General features: G+C 43.4%; 1 protein-coding gene across 1 annotated transcript in view; it reads right to left on the bottom strand.

Annotated features, from left to right (window-relative positions):
* Nucleotides 1-19,507, bottom strand: part of LOC120942897 (guanine nucleotide-binding protein G(q) subunit alpha) — a 150,272-nt gene that overhangs the window by 75,257 nt on the left and 55,508 nt on the right. The window contains exon 2 of the mRNA XM_040355852.1: nucleotides 19,076-19,260. Within this exon, the coding sequence (XP_040211786.1) occupies nucleotides 19,076-19,260 (185 nt within the window). The remainder of the gene's footprint in view (nucleotides 1-19,075; nucleotides 19,261-19,507) is intronic.

The raw sequence follows: 19,507 nt of genomic DNA, 5'->3' as shown, positions 1-19,507 counted from the left end.
TCTAAATACCATCAGCAAAACAACGTCTTTATTCTAGCAATAGAACGAAGAAAAAAAATGTGCTGCAATAAACGAGGCACCAATTTTAAAAATGTAGAATGTGCCATCTCCATAACGAACGCTAGTTTTACCAGAACGAGCGCTCCCGTCCCCTAATTTAGTCTGAGCATGTGTGGATTTTTAACTGATGGACATGCCTACAGACGATCGTTTTATTCCTATCGGTTAGTTAACCATCAGATCATTTTAAAACAAGTTCCTAGTTTTTTAACCGATGGATAAAAAACCGATGGGGCCCACACACGATCGGTTAGTCTGATGAAAACGGTCCATCAGATTGTTTATCAGACAAACCGATCGTGTGTACTCAGCATTACTGATGTAACAGAACACAAAAACAAAAATGCTTTTGGTGCTAAATAAAAGGCATATTAGAGAAATACCCTAACTGTATAAACAGAAAAAAAAATGCATCTCCATGTTTTAGGATAACACAACTTTCACCATATGTGATGCTAGTAATCTCAATGCCCAGAACCAAGACTGCTCAATTCTGTCACCATTTATCTCTGGCAGGAAATTAGCTGTTCAGTTGTCATGTCTGTCACTGAACAGATAAAATAAATTTCCTTCCATTTCAACCAAAAGGGCACATTTCAATACATCAGTTGAAAAAAAAAAAAAAAAAAACATTCTGCTGCTACTGTAGCATCAACTGATTTTTTCTTTTTCTTTGTTTTAGGTGTGGTTTTAAAGGCTCAAGGTTTTTTTACCTTCATGCATTCTGTGTGCAGCAGCCCCCCTTATACTCATCTGAGCTTCCTTTTGATCCAGTGATGTGCACGAGAGCGGAGCTTCTCCCGAGTCTCTCATTCCTCATTTGCTGAGACAGCAGTGGGAGCCATTGGCAGGGGAGAGTCACAGCTCTGTGACTTAACGTATTGAGTGGGGCTCATGAGCGAGCACGCACCAGTGCCCCCAGAGTAAGCAGCTTGCTATTGGGGGCACTGGTTGAAATGGATAAGCCTGGAGCACTGGCGAGGACCCCAAAAAGGGGAGGATTGGCGCTACTCTGTGCAAAACCACTGCATAGAGAAGGTAAGTATGATTTTTTTTTTTTTTTTTAAAGAACAAACATGAACCCTAAATGACACTTTAAAAAAAAAAAAAAAAAAAAAAGAACTTAACAGTAGTGACAGTTATACCTGGATGCAACAGCCAATTCATACTGGAATTCCTAGCTACTCTGGAACTCCTGGGCATGAATAACTTCCAAGTCAAAACCTGGATGTGAAGTAGAACTCCTGACCTGCATATCTGTTCTAAGTAAGTGAATGAGTATGGAAGCTTGATGATCCAAAAGACATCCAAGCAACTTGCATTTTCAGAAAGAGGCTAGCAATGCCAACCTACATATAGTTTCTCCCATACCAAGTTTCCTTTTAGGTTTATAATAGGGCTATGGAAATTAACTATTAATTCATGGATTAATCTTTCATTTTTTTGATTGATCAAAATTCTTTTGATTGGTACTCACCTCTCCGCCGCCTTCCAGGCCTTCAAGGAGTTCCGTTAGAGATCGGCGGGGCTTGCCGTGTCCATCTGAAGGGCTCCTTTGCGGTGCCTTCATATCTGCATGCCGGCGGGACCTTACGATCTGCCACACGCAAGGGCTGTTAACACTTCCCTCTATCAACCTGGGATTCTGCAACCATCCACTGGGAGTTGTGATAGTTCCCTTCATGGGACATCTACATGCTGACGGACTGATGTTAACCTCTCCTCATCTGGATTCAGCAGTGGTATCGTTGTACACATTTTTATACCAGTATCATACTTGGCTACCGGCCGGCTTCTGTCGGACCAACTGCAGTACCTGCGGGGCAAATGTCGTCCAGCACCTTTTTAACATTCGGCCTGTGTGTACTAGGCTTAAGGCATTTGCTAAAAGCATCATTCTTACATTGGGCTACACTATGATTAGGTTACACTACCAAAATCTGGTTCATGATTAGGCCTAAACTGAAATAGTGAATTTTATCTCATGCCATCAAGCAATTTAAAATAGTATACAAGGAGAAAGAAAAAAAAAGTACCCATCTATTTGCTGGCATCTTTTTATCTTCCCACAATTGTCTATGCAGAAATTGTATTTATAATATGGATATGTACTCTAATCAGGCTCTACTGAATTGCACAATCCTATCAATCTGACATTGAACAGTGGAATTGAATATTTAGAAAGCATATGATCTCCATAAGAAGTGTGATGAAGTTCTTTCATAGTCCAATCAAGAAGCAGAGGACGCAGGAAGCTACAAAGTGCAACAACAAATAATGTCAACCTACTAGCTATGCAAACAGAAAAGTGTGAAATAAATATTTCGGCAGAGAAAACAGTTCATATGGTATTTCAACTACTCATTTAACCATGTGGTTGGAGTTCTACTTTTACCTATTGATGGCACTCATCTTATTTTTATAAGCATGCTGGAATCAATGTTCAGCAAATGTAATGACCACCAACTAGTGATATAAAAATGATCCATTTTGTGGAGTGCACTATTTAGATGCAAAGCATGGGTGCTGTACATTTTGATAATTGAAATCTTATTGTCCAGATGCACAAAAAGGGGTCACATTTCTTTATCGTACATCACGGGACACAGAGCGGCATATTCATTACTATATGGGTTATATGGAGTACCTTCAGGTGATGGACACTGGCAATCTCAAACAGGAAGTCCCCTCCCTATATAACCCCCTCCCATAGGAGGAGTACCTCAGTTTTTTCGCCAGTGTCTTAGGTGTTGGTCACGGAATAGCTTGCCTCCATATCCTTGGGATCAAGGCAGGCTAACCGGATCTGTCCAGAGTGCCTCAGTGCCGAAGTGGACAGTACCCGGGCCCCAAATCCGTGGGGTTTTGCCTATAATGTCCTCTCTGGAGGGCTGGACCCTGGGCCCAGGACTCACAGCTGTTTCTAAGGCCAAGAGTTCCCTGTTTGCCAGAGGTGCTATATAGGTCCAGGACAGCGGTTCCTTCCAGGACCCCAGTGCCTGAAGGTCTACTACACTACCCACGGAGATGGGAGAAGATTGGACTATGTTTGGTTACAAACGTCCTGCGGCATGGAGCAGGTAAGTGGGGAGCCTGCGGAACTTGGTTCGACTGCGGGCTTCCCAAGGGGGACCTAAAGGGGGGGCAGCCTAAGTATGCTCTGCATGGGCACCGTGGTCACTATGTCTGTAGGTGGACAGGATGATCTGTTTTGTTCCTCCCCATTTCTGGTCCCCTGTCCAATTAATCTTTTCTGGCTACCTGCTGTTCTGCTGGGCATACAGGGTCTGGGAAGAGACTTTGGGCTAAGCAACTGAGTCCTTAGAGTCTCTATTGCAGCCTACCTGTCCGGGGGTTCAAATTTGCCGCCCTGCAGCGCGTCCTTTCTCCCAGCTCTGTGGGCGTCTGGCGTCTCCGTGTGTCTCTCTTCCCCTCCCTGTCGTGCGCGCGGGCACGCAAGAAATAGAAAATTTTCGCGCCGTCGGGCGAGGGGGGGGGGGGCGGGGAGCACGCAGGAAGAGGCGTGTCCTCGCCTCTGTTAAAAACGACAGGGTGCGCGCATAGATCAGTCTGAGGCTGATCTGGAGGAGAGAGGACACAGAGCGGCACTCCGGCGACCCCCGGTGGCAAGAAAGGGGTAGTACATCATAGGCTTGGCCTATTTTACTTATTAAGCCAAAAAAGTTTCCCCTTTGTCAGTAGGTTAAAAGGCTGGAAAAGAGATTGGTGGGGCCATGTAAAAAAAAAAAAAGAGTATAAAATACTTTCTAAAATTTAAAGGAACATAATAGCATATTAAAAAAAAAAAAAAAAAGATTTTTTCCTTTATATTTGATTGACATATTCGGCCTCACCAGGGGTTTTGGACACTAGTAATCCTATTGTTCCCTAAACCTCTTTTATTATTTCCTAGCTGCATACAGTCAGTTGTTGCACGCAAAGGACCTCGGTTTTTGTACCATGGCTCCCAAAGGCTCAGGATCTAGGGGGGTCTAAAAATGTCAAAAAGCAAAAGGGTTCCCCCTCGGATTCTGAGGATACGAGTCAGGCTATGCCAGTACTCTCCCCACCTGACCCAGTTGTGGCCGCCTTGGTTGAGCCAATAGGGGGGTCTGGTGCGGCGGCTGGCCCAGATCCACCCAACCCTGTGTTCGTCACAGAGGAGAAACTAGCTACCGCATTAGAAGGGCTAGAGAAAAGATTGGCAGCTATGTTCACTAAATCTTTACCAGGCAGGAAGCGGACTAGGTCCCCCTCGCCAAAATATGTATCCTCGGATGCTGAAGTGGTTTCGCTGGAGGAATCAGAAATTCAGGACGAGAACCCAGAGGGTTCAGAAATCGAGGAATCTACTATTGAGGAACCATTCTCAGCCTCCCAAGCGGAGAGTCTGTGGGTCCAGTCTTTGACGGACATGGTACACTCAGCATTTAACCTGCCTTTACCGGAGCTCCGGGGTCCGGCAGTTTCCTCTTTGGGCTCCTTAAGGGCACCCTTGAATAACGCAGTTTTTCCAGTCCATCCGCTATTAGAGGAGCTAATTTTCCAAGATTGGGTACGACCAGACAGAATTTTTTTGCCGCCTAAAAATTTTTCTGTTATCTACCCATTGGAGGAGAAGTTTGCCAAAAAATGGGCACTCCCGGCTGTGGATGCTGCCATCTCTTGTGTAAATAAATCACTAACTTGCCCGGTAGAAAACATACAGATGTTTAAAGACCCGGTTGATAAACGGTTGGAAACTCTTTTAAAAGCTTCCTTTGCTACGGCAGGGGCAGTGGTACAGCCAGCGGTGGCTGCTATCGGAGTCTGTCAGGCTTTAAAGGACCAGACTAAACAGATGCTTAAAGACATCCCTGCCCAACAGGCAGAAGAGCTGTCCGATATACCCAGAGCTCTATGCTTTGCGGTGGATGCTATAAAAGATTCCATTCAGCAGGCGTCTCGTTTATCACTATTTTTAGTGCATATGAGAAGACTCTTATGGTTGAAGAACTGGGCGGCCGAGCCCCCATGCAAAAAGCTTCTGGCAGGGTTCCCTTTCCATGGAGGTCGACTCTTCGGAGAAGATCTGGATAAATATATTCAGACTATCTCAAGTGGCAAAAGTACCCTTTTGCCAGTCAAGAAGAAATTTCGGAGTCCCACATTTAAGAGGCAACTCTCCCCTGTGTCAGGGCCCTCTAATTCCAGGCAGTATCGACGGCCTCCTGCGCGATCAAACTTTAAATCGCAGGGACAGGCCCCTGGAGGCAAAAAGCCTTGGTATCGCAAGCCAGCAAAGCCTGCCCCTAAGTCTGCCTTATGAAGGGACGCCCCCACCCACGAGGATAGGGGGAAGGCTTAGTTTCTTTTCAAAGATCTGGGAAGCCAGCATCCCCGACAGATGGGTCCGATCTTCTGTGGCCACAGGCTACAGATTAGAGTTTCTAAAGTTTCCTCCTCATCAGGAATCAAGAATTCCAAACGATCCAACAAAGAGGTCCCCCTTTTTGGCGGCATTGGATCGTCTGATTTATCAAGGCGTGATAGTAGAAGTACCAGTCCAAGAGCAAGGGCTAGGTTTCTACTCCAATCTATTTGTCGTGCCAAAGCCTAACGGCGATGTCAGGCCAATTTTGGACCTAAAGAATTTAAACATTTACCTAAAGGTTCAGTCGTTCCGGATGGAATCTGTTCGGTCAGCGGCCGCCGCGCTCCAGAAGGGCGACTTTTTGGCCTCCATAGACATAAAGGATGCTTACCTTCATATACCGATCTTTCAGCCACATCAGAGATTTTTACGTTTCTCAGTGGCTCAGCGTCACTTCCAATTTGTGGCGCTTCCTTTCGGGCTGGCTACGGCCCCCCGGGTGTTCACGAAGGTTCTAGCTCCAATATTAGCCAGTCTAAGAATCCAGGGGGTCACGGTCCTAGCATATTTGGACGACCTCTTGATCATTGACCACTCATCTCCTTCTTTGGAGCGAGCGGTTGCCCTCACGGTTCAAAACCTCGAAAGGTTTGGCTGGGTCATAAACCGAGAAAAATCAGCATTCCAACCCACGAAACAGTTGGAATATCTCGGCATGAGGTTAGACACAGCTCAGCAAAAGGTATTTCTACCCCTGGTAAAGGTCAAGGCTATCAAAGAATTGATTCAGCTGGTTCTAAGAAAAAGAGAACCAACTATTCGCCTATGTATGCGTTTACTAGGCAAGCTAGTGGCCACGTTCGAGGCGGTACCTTACGCTCAGAGCCACACTCGCATCCTACAAGCGGCCATTCTGGCAGCATGGAGCAAGAAGGCACAGGCCTTGGAGTTTCCGTTGCCACTATCAGCAAGAGTCCGGCAAAGCCTGTGCTGGTGGTTAAACCCTCAGAACCTGCTAAAGGGAAGATCTTTCAATCCCATAGCCTGGAAGATAGTGACCACAGATGCCAGCCTAAAAGGCTGGGGAGCGGTTTTGGATGGTTGCACTCGCCAAGGTACTTGGGCAGAGGCGGAGAGGCGATTGCCCATCAATATCTTGGAGCTCAGAGCTGCTCGGCTAGCCCTCGAGGCTTGGACATCCAAATTACATGGGTTCCCGGTGAGGATTCAATCGGACAATGCCACAGCTGTAGCATATATAAATCACCAAGGGGGAACCAAGAGTCAATCAGCTCAGAGAGAGGTGAGCTCGATTTTCCTGTGGGCAGAGACTCATGTGCCCTGCATATCGGCAATGTTCATTCCCGGGGTGGACAACTTGCAAGCGGACTTCTTGAGTCGTCAGACTCTGTCGCCAGGGGAGTGGTCTCTGCACCCGGAAATTTTTCAGATAATCTGCCAGAGGTGGGGAATACCGGACGTGGACGTCATGGCATCAAGATTCAACAAGAAGCTGGACAGATTCATGTCCCGTACTCGGGACCCTATGGCCTGCGGAGCCGATGCATTGGTTTGTCCTTGGCATCAGTTCAAACTGCTATATGCCTTTCCCCCGCTACAATTGCTACCCCGCCTGTTACGCAGGATCAGGGTGGAGCACAAACCAGTCATCCTGGTAGCTCCAGCATGGCCCAGGAGGGCATGGTACTCACTAATCCTGAAGATGGCAGTGGGAGAACCTTGGACGCTTCCCCTACGGCCAGACCTACTCTCACAAGGCCCGATCCTCCACCCTGCATTACGGCGTCTAAATTTGATGGCCTGGCGGCTAAATCCCTGATTCTCAGTAGTAGAGGCCGGTCTAGGCAGATAATCTCTACCCTGATCAGGGTTAGAAAGCCGGTCTCCAGGGTGATTTGTTACAGGGTCCGGGAAGCCTATGTAGGCTGGTATGTGTCGAAGAAATGGCTTCCCGCAGGTATACCATTGACCAAGTGTTAAGTTTTCTCCAGGTAGGAGTGGTGGCCTCCCACTCGCTGGTTGAGATCTTCTTACTGAGGGTCTTGCGTATTAATCCTCCGGGTATGTCACCGCTTTGCCGGGGGACTTGGATCTAGTTCGGTCAACTCTGCAGAAACAACCTTTTGAGTCATTGGCTGAAATTTCTGGTTGCCGTAGTTTCGGCCAAAGGAGAGCAGAAATAGCAGCCTTATCTTATAAGGAGCTATATCGTATTTTTCTCAAGGATGAGGTGGTTCTCCATCCTCATCCTTCCTGTCTACCAAAGGTTATATCCAGTTTTTTTTACCTAAACCAGGATTTGGTACCATCATCCTTCTTCCGAAACCTACTTCCAAAAGGAAGGGTTGCTGCATACCTTGAGTATTGTCAGGGCCATAAAGGCCTATCTTAGAGCTACAGAGAAGTTTCGGAAAACAGATGTGTTGTTCATTTTTGCCAGATGGGCCAAGAAGGGGCAGGCAGCTGCAAAATCCACCCTCTCAAGAGGGATTAAACTATTAATTTCTCAGGCCTACAGCTTGAAAAGATTGTCTCTTCCGTTGTCAGTAAAGGCTCATTCTACCAGGGCCATGGGCGCCTCCTGGGCAGCACACCATCAGTTCTCTATGGCTCAAGTATGCAAGGCGGCAACCTGGTCTTCAGTCCACACGTTCTCTAATTCATACCAGTTGGACGTAAGAAGGAATACTAATACAGCTTTTTGGCAGGATCTGCTGCAGGCTGCGTTTAAAGACCCTCAGAATCGGGGGCACCCTTGAGTTAAAAATTAAAAATTTAAATTTATTTCTCGACTAAGTTGGATTTATTATTATTATTTGAGTTTATCTCGGAATTAAATCCTTTTGGGAAATGTCTCCCTCCCCTCATTAAAGCATTGCTTTGGGACATCCCACATAGTAATGAATATGCCGCTCTGTGTCCCGTGATGTACGATAAAGAAAAAGGGATTTTTAAATACAGCTTACCTGTAAAATCCTTTTCTTGGAGTACATCACGGGACACAGAGCTCCCACCCCTCTTTTGGGGACCATTTTGGGAGGCATACTGCTTGCTACAAAACTGAGGTACCCCTCCTATGGGAGGGGGTTATATAGGGAGGGGACTTCCTGTTTGAGATTGCCAGTGTCCATCACCTGAAGGTACTCCATATAACCCACATAGTAATGAATATGCCGCTCTGTGTCCCGTGATGTACTCCAAGAAAAGGATTTTACAGGTAAGCTGTATTTAAAAATCCCTTTATCTCAGTCAAAAGATAAGCACGGTGCTCAGGCAGAGCCACCGATGGGCTAGCTCAGCTTGATCCTCATCATTTTAAAGCAGCCTTTCTCAACCTTTTTACTTCAGAAGAATCCTTGAATAATTTTTAAGTCTAGGGGGAAACTGCTAAAACCAATTCATCATGGGCCAAGCTGTACTTCGGCTAGCGGACTCGATGTGCGCCGGCAACTCGCAATTGCCTAGTACAGGGGCTTTGTAAACAGGCGAATCCCCATTCTGACAGGGAACATTACAGTGATAGTTCCCAGTCATCGGAAACAGTGAATCTCTGTTAGAAAACACCCAGGGAACACAGTTTACCCCTTGATCGCCCTAGTGTTAACCCCTTCCCTGCCAGTGTCATTTTTACAGCACTGATCAATGTAATGTCATCACTGGTCCCCAAAAAAGTGTCATTTGGGGGTCAGATTTGTCTGCTGCAATCCCGCTAAAAATCTCAGATTGCCGACATTACTAGTAAAAACAATAAAAAAAGTAAAATAAAAGTTCCTAAATTAGTTCCTAAAAATTAGTTAATTAAAAATTAGTTCCTAAAAAAAGTTCCTAAAGTTCCTAAAAATTCCTAAAAGTTCCTCTGTTAGTAGACGCGATAACTTTTACACAAACCAATATACGCTTTTTGTGATTTTTTTTTTTACCAAAAATATGGAGAATATATTATATCGTTCAGGGGAAGTTTGGGTTGTATGTGTGTTCTCACAGGGTGACACTGTGGACACAGCAGTGACAGTGTGCCAGCATCCCAATAATGTAGTGTACCTTTTGCTATAATAAATATCCCCAAAAAAGATAAACATTTTTTTTTTCCTCAGTTTAGGCCGATACGTATTCTTCTACATATTTTTGGTAAAAAAGAAAAAAAAAAAGGCAATAAGCGTTTATCGATTGGTTTGCGTAAAATGTATAGCATCTACAAAATAGGGGATAGTTTTATGGCATTTTTATTAATATTTTTTTTTTACTACTAATGTCGGCGATCAGTGATTTTTTTCGTGACTGCGACATTATGGCGGACACATCGGACACATTTTTGGGACCATTGTCATTTTCACAGCGAAAAGTGCTATAAAAACACACTGATTACTGTGAAAATGCCAATGGCAGTGAATGGGTTAACCACTAGGGGGCGCTAAGGGGTTAAGTGTGTCCTATTGTGTTTTTCTTACTGTAGGGGGGCGTGGCTGGTCGTGTGACATCACTGATCGTCGTTCCCTATGACAGGGAACAGACGATCAGTGACAAGCCACAGAGAAGAACGGAAAAGGTTTGTTTACACTAACCTCTCCCCGTTCTTCAGCTCCTGTGACCCGATCGCGGGACACCGGCGGCAATCGGGGGCGCGGTCACGGAGCTTCGGACCCATCGTGCCCATAATTGAAGAAGAAAAAGTACTTATTTACAAAAAAAAAAAAATTAACAGAAAATAAATTTTTTTTTTTTTTTCAAAAAATGTGGTCGTTTTTTAGTTGTTGCGCAAAAATTTTTTAATCGCAGAGGTGATCAAATACCACCAAAAGAAATCTCTATTTGTGGGAACAAAATGATAAAAAAATTATTTGGGTACAGTGTAGCATGACCGCGCAATTGTCATTCAAATTGCGACAGTGCTGAAAGCTGAAAATTGGCTTGGTCAGGAAGGTGCGTAAGTGCCTGGTATGGAAGTGGTTAACCAATAAAAGTGTCACGCCCATTCTTTGCCAATTTGCTGGTATGTTTTTTTTTATTATTTTGGGTTTTAGTGGTGTAATTTGGGGGGTGGGTGTGGCCTACACTCTCATTGAAAACGTGTAGTACTTACAGCAACAAACCAGACAGCTTTTAGAATCATTTTCACAACTCAGCTAGTGAAGGTTATATATGATTGCTACACATTACAAAGAGAATTGACTATTCTGTTTTCTTTGCCATTTCACAGCAGTACACCATTTGTGAGGTAAAAGCCTCAACAGTCCCTTAAGTGATTTCAAAATGATTTCCTGCTTACATATGTCACAGAATTTTCGGTTTACTGGAAAGTGAAGCAGCAATTGTTTTTACAGAGAATGTGGACTGGGAACGGTTCTATTAGACATCAAAAGCCGTATTTACTGATGCAAAGAAACATGTTAACCAACGTGTGATTACCCACAGCAACCAGTTGAGACGGGACATTCAGTTTAAAATGATGCCAAGGTATACGAATTACAGCTCGATTTGTTCAATAGATTCTTCTACCCAGTGCAGACCAAAGTTTAAAGACTCTATGGAAGATGTACATTTTCTGGTCATAGAATATCACAAACAGCACAGGTCATCAAGCTGTATCATCACATGACATTCAGATTAAGACACTCCGGGGCATATTCACAACTGGAGAAAAGAATAAGGGCACAAACTGGATTGCTGGTCCAAGAGAACATCCAGAATTCATGTTAATAAGAAATCAGGTTTCATAAAAGCTGAAGATGGACTGACTGACTTGTGTGTGCAAAGTCAGGTTTGTTTTGTATCCATTATTCAGTTTTCAAACATCAGCCCCTTTTAATGCACAATATATATATATATATATATATATATATATATATATATATATATATATATATATATATATATATATATATATATATATATACACATATATACATATACATACACAACCAACAATTATTTTCATAATCGATTAGTTGGCCGATTATTGTTTCGATTAATCGGATAATAGCCAATTTGTTGTTTGGCAGATTACAAAACACAAATTTCCGCATAAACACATAACATGCTTTTCTGCAGCTTCTCCATTGAAGTTTATTGAACAAAAAAAAAAAAAAATAGCACCGTTTTGCGTAAAAAAGTCCTTGCCCTTTCCAAATACGCAGCAGCTGAAAAAAAATCATGGATGTGAACGTGTCCCATAGGAAAACATGTAAATGAACTGTAGTGTGTTTCTGCAAAAAGCACCAAAAAACAGAGGTGTGAACCCAGGCCTGAGAAGTTTAGTAACATAATGGGGTTAAAAAAACAAAAGTAAGTACAAAAAGAGCAAATATTTTTTTTACTGTGGGACAGTGAAAGTAATATTTACAGTAGCGATTTGCTTTTTTGTACTATAAAAGGGCTAATTTTTTTTTTTTAACCCCATTATGTTACTGGCCGATTGATCGATCATGAAAATTGTAATCGATTAATTTCATAATCGATTAGTTGTTTCAGTATATATATATATATATATATATATATATATATATTATACACACACACACGGTACTTACCATTAAGATATCTTCTCTATGGTCACTTCTTAGGGAGTTCTTAATGATACAGAGCTAGCAGCACTGACAAGGACATCAGCATTGCTTTGGCAGCGCATTGCAGGCGGTATTAACCCTTTCTCGGCTGCTAGCGGTGGTTAAAAGCGCTGCAAATCCGACGGTAAAATAGCAGCATTTTACCGCCGGCGATTTGAGCGTCGGCGGTGTGAAAGGGGTCTAAAGCTGAATTCCAGGAATTCAGCCACTTTGTAAAAAGTGGAAGTCACACATTGAGTTAAGTCCAAGGGGCTGCATTACATCTCCTGGGCTTATCTCTGATTTACATTTGAAGTTTTTATTGCTCTGCCAGAAAGACACTCCAGGACAGTGTTTCTCAACCTTTTTACCTTCCAGGAACCCCTGGCAAAAGTCTGAGATCTCGGGGAATCCCCTGAAATTATTTTTATATCTACAGCTCACAGAACATTGATGTGATCAGCGAGCTGCAGATATAACAATTATTCTTAGAAATAGCATTAAACAATAGAATACATTTTAAAACTTACTTCCTTAATGTGAAACTTGTCTTTGCTCTTTTTCACAGAATCGGATTCCAAATTCTGGGCCAAACTTGATAAGCATTGTACAGGGGGTCAGCAGGACAAAGCACAGGGGATCCAGAAGGGAACAGTATTTGGGGGGGGGGGGGCAAGGAGGGAACAGTATAGTTCAGGGGGAGGGCCAGGAGGGAACAGTATAGTTCAGGTGGGAGGGCCAGGAGGGAACAGTATAGTTCAGGTGGGAGGGCCAGGAGGGAACAGTATAGTTCAGGGCAGGCAGGAGGAAACCGTAAAGTTCAGGGCGGGCAGGAGGAAACAGTATAGTTCAGGGCGGGCAGGAGGAAACAGTATAGTTCGGGGGGGGGGGGGGGCAGGAGAGAACATGATAGTTCAGGGGGGCCCAGGGGGAAACTGGTAGGCGAAATATTGGCATCTTTAGTAATTTTCCTCATGAAGAGTAGCTCAGGGAAGCTGCTGGAATGTCACTGCAATGCCCGTAATGCTGCTGGAATGCCCGATTCCTGCCTGCTCTCTCGTGCCTCCTGAGTGATGTCACACATCCACATGTAGGCACCTGGGAGGGAGGGGAGGGGTGGCTGTGATTGGCACAGGAAAGTGATGTTAGTTTCTCTTCACTGCAGCCCGTCAGCTATGCAGGGATGCGATCCACCATTTATCCGCTTGTGATAAAATGGCAGATCGTTGCGGAACCCCTGGGGAACTCTCAAAGAACCCCAGTTGAGAAACACTGCTGCAGTATCAGAGAGTAGAGAAGCACACAGAGGAGCTATGCCCACCCTCCCCTCAGTTGCCCATTCAGGGAAGCCTTTATTATTTTGCTAATGTGTTCACAGAATACAAAAAGGCTTCTGTGAATAGGCAGAAGGAGGGGAGTGGCAGGCATAGCAGCTATAGCAAGTTGTATAAATCAGAAGGATTAGCGTTGGGTTTCCAGAATAATAGCGATAGCGGAGTAATATAAAGTCGTCAGATATAAAAAAAAATATAGCCCAGGAGGTGTCATGTAAAGAGACAAGCTTGGGGGAAAAAAAAAAAAAAAAAGTATATGTGAACCACCCTAGGGTTCTATGTGAATAAAGCCCTTTGGGATCCTGAGATGTTCCTGCAGTAAGTTCCTCCATTCATATGTAAAAATAAAGTCTAAATGGTGTTTTAACATCTAAAAACTTATTTTAAATGATAAAACATCAATCTGGATACTCACATCTTCCAGGTGCTGAAGCACACCACTCTATAGCAGATAAAAGAAAAAAACGATGAGATGTTTTGCTTGTTAGAGGCAGTTTGTCCGTCAGGCTGTTCATTGATTTAACATAGGACCAAGTTCAATGGGGATTCATTCCATGATAATGGGTCTATGATCACCAAAAAGATGGCGGGCCTTCAAACTAAGAAAACATGGCTGCTGATACACTGTTTAAACCAGGAAAAAGCACCGTTCAATGACAATCCCCCTGAGGATGACACGTGACTGATCCCTGTGTCAAATACGCGTAGGGGAGGGACAGGATGGTGCAGTAGGCAGCAGGTTTGAACTCTATGAATGGACAAGCTATCTCATTTTTTTCTTTCATCTGCTATAGAGTGGTGCACTTCAGCACTTGGAAGATGCGAGTACCCAGATTGACGTTTTATATATAAGTTTTTAAATGAAAAACACCATGTAAACTTTGTTTTTATATATGAACAGAGGAACTTACTGCTGGACATCTCAGGATCCCAAAGAGTTTCATTCACATAGAACCCAGGGGTGGTTCACAGGCGTTTTGGAGCACTATCGCAGGATTTCTTTTTTTTTGGCAGCACAATGGACATTTTTTTAACATGGTTGATATTTTGCACTTTTGCATGAAGTCATTCATGCACTTTATGTCATATCACATTGGCTACTTCAATATAGTGCAGCACTTTTCATCCGTTATTGTTTTAATTTGCCAGCACAATGGACATTTTATATATTAGATGTCATAATGTTTAATATCATGCACTAAGATATTCATGCATTTTATATGTGTCATATCACATTGGTAATCTTAATATAGTGCGGCATTTTGTTTTTATATATTTATGCACTTATGAGATTGTGATCAGTGCCAGCAGCTGTATCAATTAAAAAGGTTCTGAGTCATTTGGTTTGGTTTGCTTGCAAGCTTATCCAAATTTTCTTTACTGCAATATTTCTGTGGAAAAGGGTAACAGACAATAACCATATACATTTAAGTAATGCTACTGACGAGCAATAACTGAGACCAAGAGCAATATAACTCAATGCAATATTCAGGCTGCTTTCAGGAGATTTCAAACCTGAGACTAACCCCAAAAGCAGAGGCAAACTCTTCAGCAGTAGCAATTCTATATCAGATTGGTTACTTCTACATAAATTGGCTCTATGAGTCCAGGCAGGAGTAGAGGAATGAGCCTCTCATGTCAGACCTCTTTCTTCTATCCCCTGACACCACAAGCCCAACTACAAACACTGTACACTCAAATCATTCAATGGATCAGCCCCCAAGGTAAACAATCCCACACGCCCACCACATATACAGAGCCCTGAGAATGTGTGTGCGTGCCCGTATGGCACCAGTAACTTCAGTCCCTTGGAAAAAGAATGAGGCCTTGGATCTTCGGCTAGCCACTTTAGTTGATGCACTTAAATTCCTGCTCGGCAAAGTGTGTCTGTGGTATGCTGACAGGATCCAGATAACAAAGCGGACACTGACTGATTAAAGCGGAGGTTCACCCAATCAAAAAAAAAAAAGCCAGCAGCTACAAATACTGCAGCTTCTGACTTTTAATAAATGGACACTTACCTGTCCAGCGCGCCCGCGATGACGGCAGCTGAGGTCTCTCGGCTGCCCCTGCCGCCAACCTCGGTGAGGGAATTAGGAAGTGAAGCGTTGCGGCTTCACTGCCCGGTTCCCTACTGCTCAAGTCGCACGGCGCATTATTACTGTTCCCCGCTGTCTCCTGGGACCAGTGTGTTTCCCAGAAGACAGCAGGGTGTGACGCGAAGTGGGTGCAAAGATCTGTATTATACAGGTATCTGCACCCCCCTCCCCCTTAAAGGTACCAAATGTGACACCGGAGGCGGGGGCTGGGGGGGGGGGGGTTCTGAAAAGTGGGAGGTTCACTTTTTGTGTGGACCTCCGCTTTAACAGGCCATTAACAAGACCCAGGATCTGGTAAGTGTAGGAAAAAGTGAGGCAACTCTGTCTATGTACAGTGTCCTTGTTTCCTGCAGATGGGCAAGTGCCCTCTAACCAATCCTGCGGTCAAGGCCCAAATGATTGTCCTGAAACAGGCAGGCTCTTCTGGTGACCCAACTGGTAACATCACACTAGAACGCTTCACACCATCGGTGCAGGTGCACCTGAATATGCACCCGGGGATCCCCCTCTCTCAACCCAACCGGTTGTGGATGGTTTAAATAATTCAGTGGATTGACCTGAGGGGCAGCACTTCTCCCCTGGGTCCAGTCTTTTCTCTTGCCTCGTGGTGTCTGAACCCCCTCGGAAAAAAAGATGGAGTCCTCAACAATCCCTTTAGTGCATAGCATACTGGGCTTTGTAGTCCCATGCTGGCTATGAGGCCGTTTGAGATGGGGACTACATGTCCCAGAATTCCTTGGAGCAATCAGATGGCTGCCTATTGGCTCTCCTCTTCCTGCCAAGGAGGATGCAGGGGAGGGAGCAGAGCAGCTGCCTTTGTCCTTGCAAGCACCGCTCACATTAAAGTCAGTGAAGAGAAAAAGGGAGGGGGTCAGAAATCCCCCACAGACTATGACAGGCGTACTCTCCTCTCACTGGAGAGCCTCGGCCAACTTGGCATGGCACTCGCTACATACAAGAGATATAGATATAGATATAGATATAGATATAGATATATATATATATATATATATATATACACACACACACACACACACACACACACACATATATATATACACACACACACAATCTCTATATCTCTCTATCTAAAAACGTGACCAAGTGACCCCACTGACCAAGTGAACCACAGAGCGTGAACATTATGTGGCCAACCATTCCTCCTAAATCAGATACGAGAATGGAGTAAGTAAATGGGAAGTTCACTTTTGTACACATTTACATGCAACAAAAAAAAAATGGAAAGGAAACTAGACCATGCAAAAAATAAAACCACCCCCCCCCCACACACAAAAGGTATTGTGTTTAATGGCTTTGATAAAAGATCAAATTAATTAGCCATCGTGCCCCAAGTGGACACATATAAAAGATATAAAAGGGAGAAAAAAAAAAATCTCATACAGTGATATTAAACTCTCCAAAAGATCAACATTTTCCTTTGAATGTAATTATGTTTCAGTACTACTAAACATATGAAAATCATTACTCAGAACCTTTCTCCTCTTTAAGCTCAGAATGATGACTTCCATAACTGCTTTTTGGCATCGTCAGCTGGACGAGTTGGTAAGGCTAATTCCTACCATGACAAGAAAAATACTTTGCAAAGACTTTGTAGATCCTCGGCTACCGACACCATTATCTAATTTTAAAATAAAAATGAGAAAAACAAAAAAATAGAACTTGAAATTCTTTGCATAGTCCCCAACAATAGATTACTGGTTAACCCATTCACTACCAGTGTCATTTTCACAGTAATCCATGCATTTTTATAGCACTGATCGCTGTAAAAATGGCAATGGTCCCAAAAATGTGTCAAAAGTGTCCGATGTGCCATAATGTCGCAGTCACGATAATCGCTGATCGCTGCCATTACTAGTAAAAAAAAAAAAATATTAGGAAAAATGCCATAAAACTACCCCCTATTTTGTAGAAGCTATAACTTTTGCGCAAACCAATCAAACGTTTATTGCAATTTTTTTACCAAAAATATATAGAAGAATACGTATCGGCCGAAGCTGAGGAGAAAAAAAAAAAAAAAAAAGGTTATATATTTTGTTGTGATATTTGTTATATCAAAAAGTAAAAAAAATAGCATTTTTTTCAAAACTGTCGCTCTATTTTTGTTTATAGCGCAAAAAATGAAAGACGCAGAGGTGAACAAATACCACAAAAAGAAAGCGCTATTTGTGGGGGAAAAAGGACGCCAATTATGTTTGGGAGCCACATCGCATGACCGCGCAATTGTCAGTTAAAGCGGCACGGTGCCGAATCACAAAAAGTAGCCTGGTCATTGAACAGCAAAATGGTCCGTGGCTGAAGTGGTTAAGGTGGCCCTACACTGTACGATCTGATTGTACAACAAGGTGGGTGGGAGCAATCACCTGCAGGGTGCGGACAGGTGCAAGGTGTGTGTTAATGAGATCAACTGGTGAACAACTTCCTTCGAACGGTTTTTGCATCCTAATACCAGGATTGATACCCAGAAGGAATGGAATTTTCTATAGAAGACATTGGAGGCAAAGCCTGCTCTAAGATGCTTTTCTTTTCTGCAACACCGAGGTTCAAATAATGGTATATTGGTACATAGCGAAGCTGGAAGAAGGTGGTTACCTTAACCTTTAAGTTATGACAGGCACTTTTTGAAGAAAATATTACTTTATTAACCACTTAAGACCCGGCCCTTTAGGCAGCTAAAGGACCCGGCCAGGTTTTGCGATTCGGCACTACGTTGCTTTAACAGACAATTGCGCGGTCGTGTGACGTGGCTCCCAAACAAAATTGGCGTACTTTTTTTCCCACAAATAGAGCTTTCTTTTGGTGGTATTTGATCGCCTCTGCGGTTTTTATTTTTTGCGCTATAAACCAAAATAGAGCGACAATTTTGAAAAAGATGCAATATTTTTTACTTTTTGCTATAATAAATATCCCCCAAAAATATATTAAAAAAAAAATGTTTCTTCAGTTTAGGCGGATACGTATTCTTCTACCTATTTTTGGTAAAAAAAAAAAAAATCTCAATAAGCGTTTATCGGTTGGTTTGCGCAAAATTTATAGCGTTTACAAAATAGGGGATAGTTTTATTGCATTTTTCTAAAAAAAAAATTTTTCACTACCAATGGCGCCGATCAGCAATTTTTTTCCGTGACTGACATTATGGCGGACACTTCGGACAATTTTGACAAATTTTTGGGACCGTTGTCATTTTCACAGCAAAAAATGCATTAAAAATGCATTGTTTACTGTGAAAATGACAATTGCAGTTTGGGAGTTAACCACAGGGGGCGCTGAAGGGGTTATGTATGACCTAATATGTGTTTCTAACTGTAGGGGGTGTGGCTGTAGGTGTGAGGTCGATGACGCCGCCACAGTGAAGAACGGGGGAGGTGTGTTTACACACCGCTCTCCCCGTTCTTCAGCTCCGGGGACCGATCGCGGGACTCCAGCGGCGATCGAGTCCGCGGGTCTCGGTCACAGAGCTTCGGACCGGCCACGCGCCCGCGACTGGGCACTAGCACAGGACGTACCTGTACGCGCATGTGCCCAGCCGTGCCATTCTGCCAACGTAAATGTGCAGGAGGTGGTCCTTAAGTGGTTAATTGTAAAATGTCAAGCATGTAGTCAGACACAAAGTGACTAAAAGGTTTGTTTGGCTTCATTGGCACTCACCTTGTTGTGTTCATACTTGTATGGGATTTTAAGGGTATCCATTGCCCGGATCATAGCTTGCATTGCAGTGAATATGTTCTGGTACACAAGTTTAGTGAACCCCCTCTTGTCTTCATCAGAGTACCCAGATCCATGAATTATTCTCATCTGCTTTATAAATGTGCTTTTTCCACTTTCTCCTGTGCCTATAAAATAATGAAAAAAATGGGTTAACTAGAGCACAGATAATAAATAAAAATCGGTCAATGAAGGTATAAAGTAAAAGTATTAAATAAAGAACAGTGGACTTTATCAACACAGAATGTTCTATAAACACAAAATCCAGTGCTACTCCAATGGAGTACCCTCATGGCTGTGATGAAAAGAAAAATTCTGGAAATAGCCATTTTTAAACTGAATCCTGACCTCGGCCAGGTCCAAGAAATATAACAA

Source organism: Rana temporaria, chromosome 1, assembly GCF_905171775.1.
Source record: "Rana temporaria chromosome 1, aRanTem1.1, whole genome shotgun sequence".
In the NCBI taxonomy this organism is placed as follows: Eukaryota; Metazoa; Chordata; class Amphibia; order Anura; family Ranidae; genus Rana; species Rana temporaria.
Note: the sequence above shows the minus strand (reverse complement) of the source record. Positions and strands in the feature narration are given on the sequence as shown.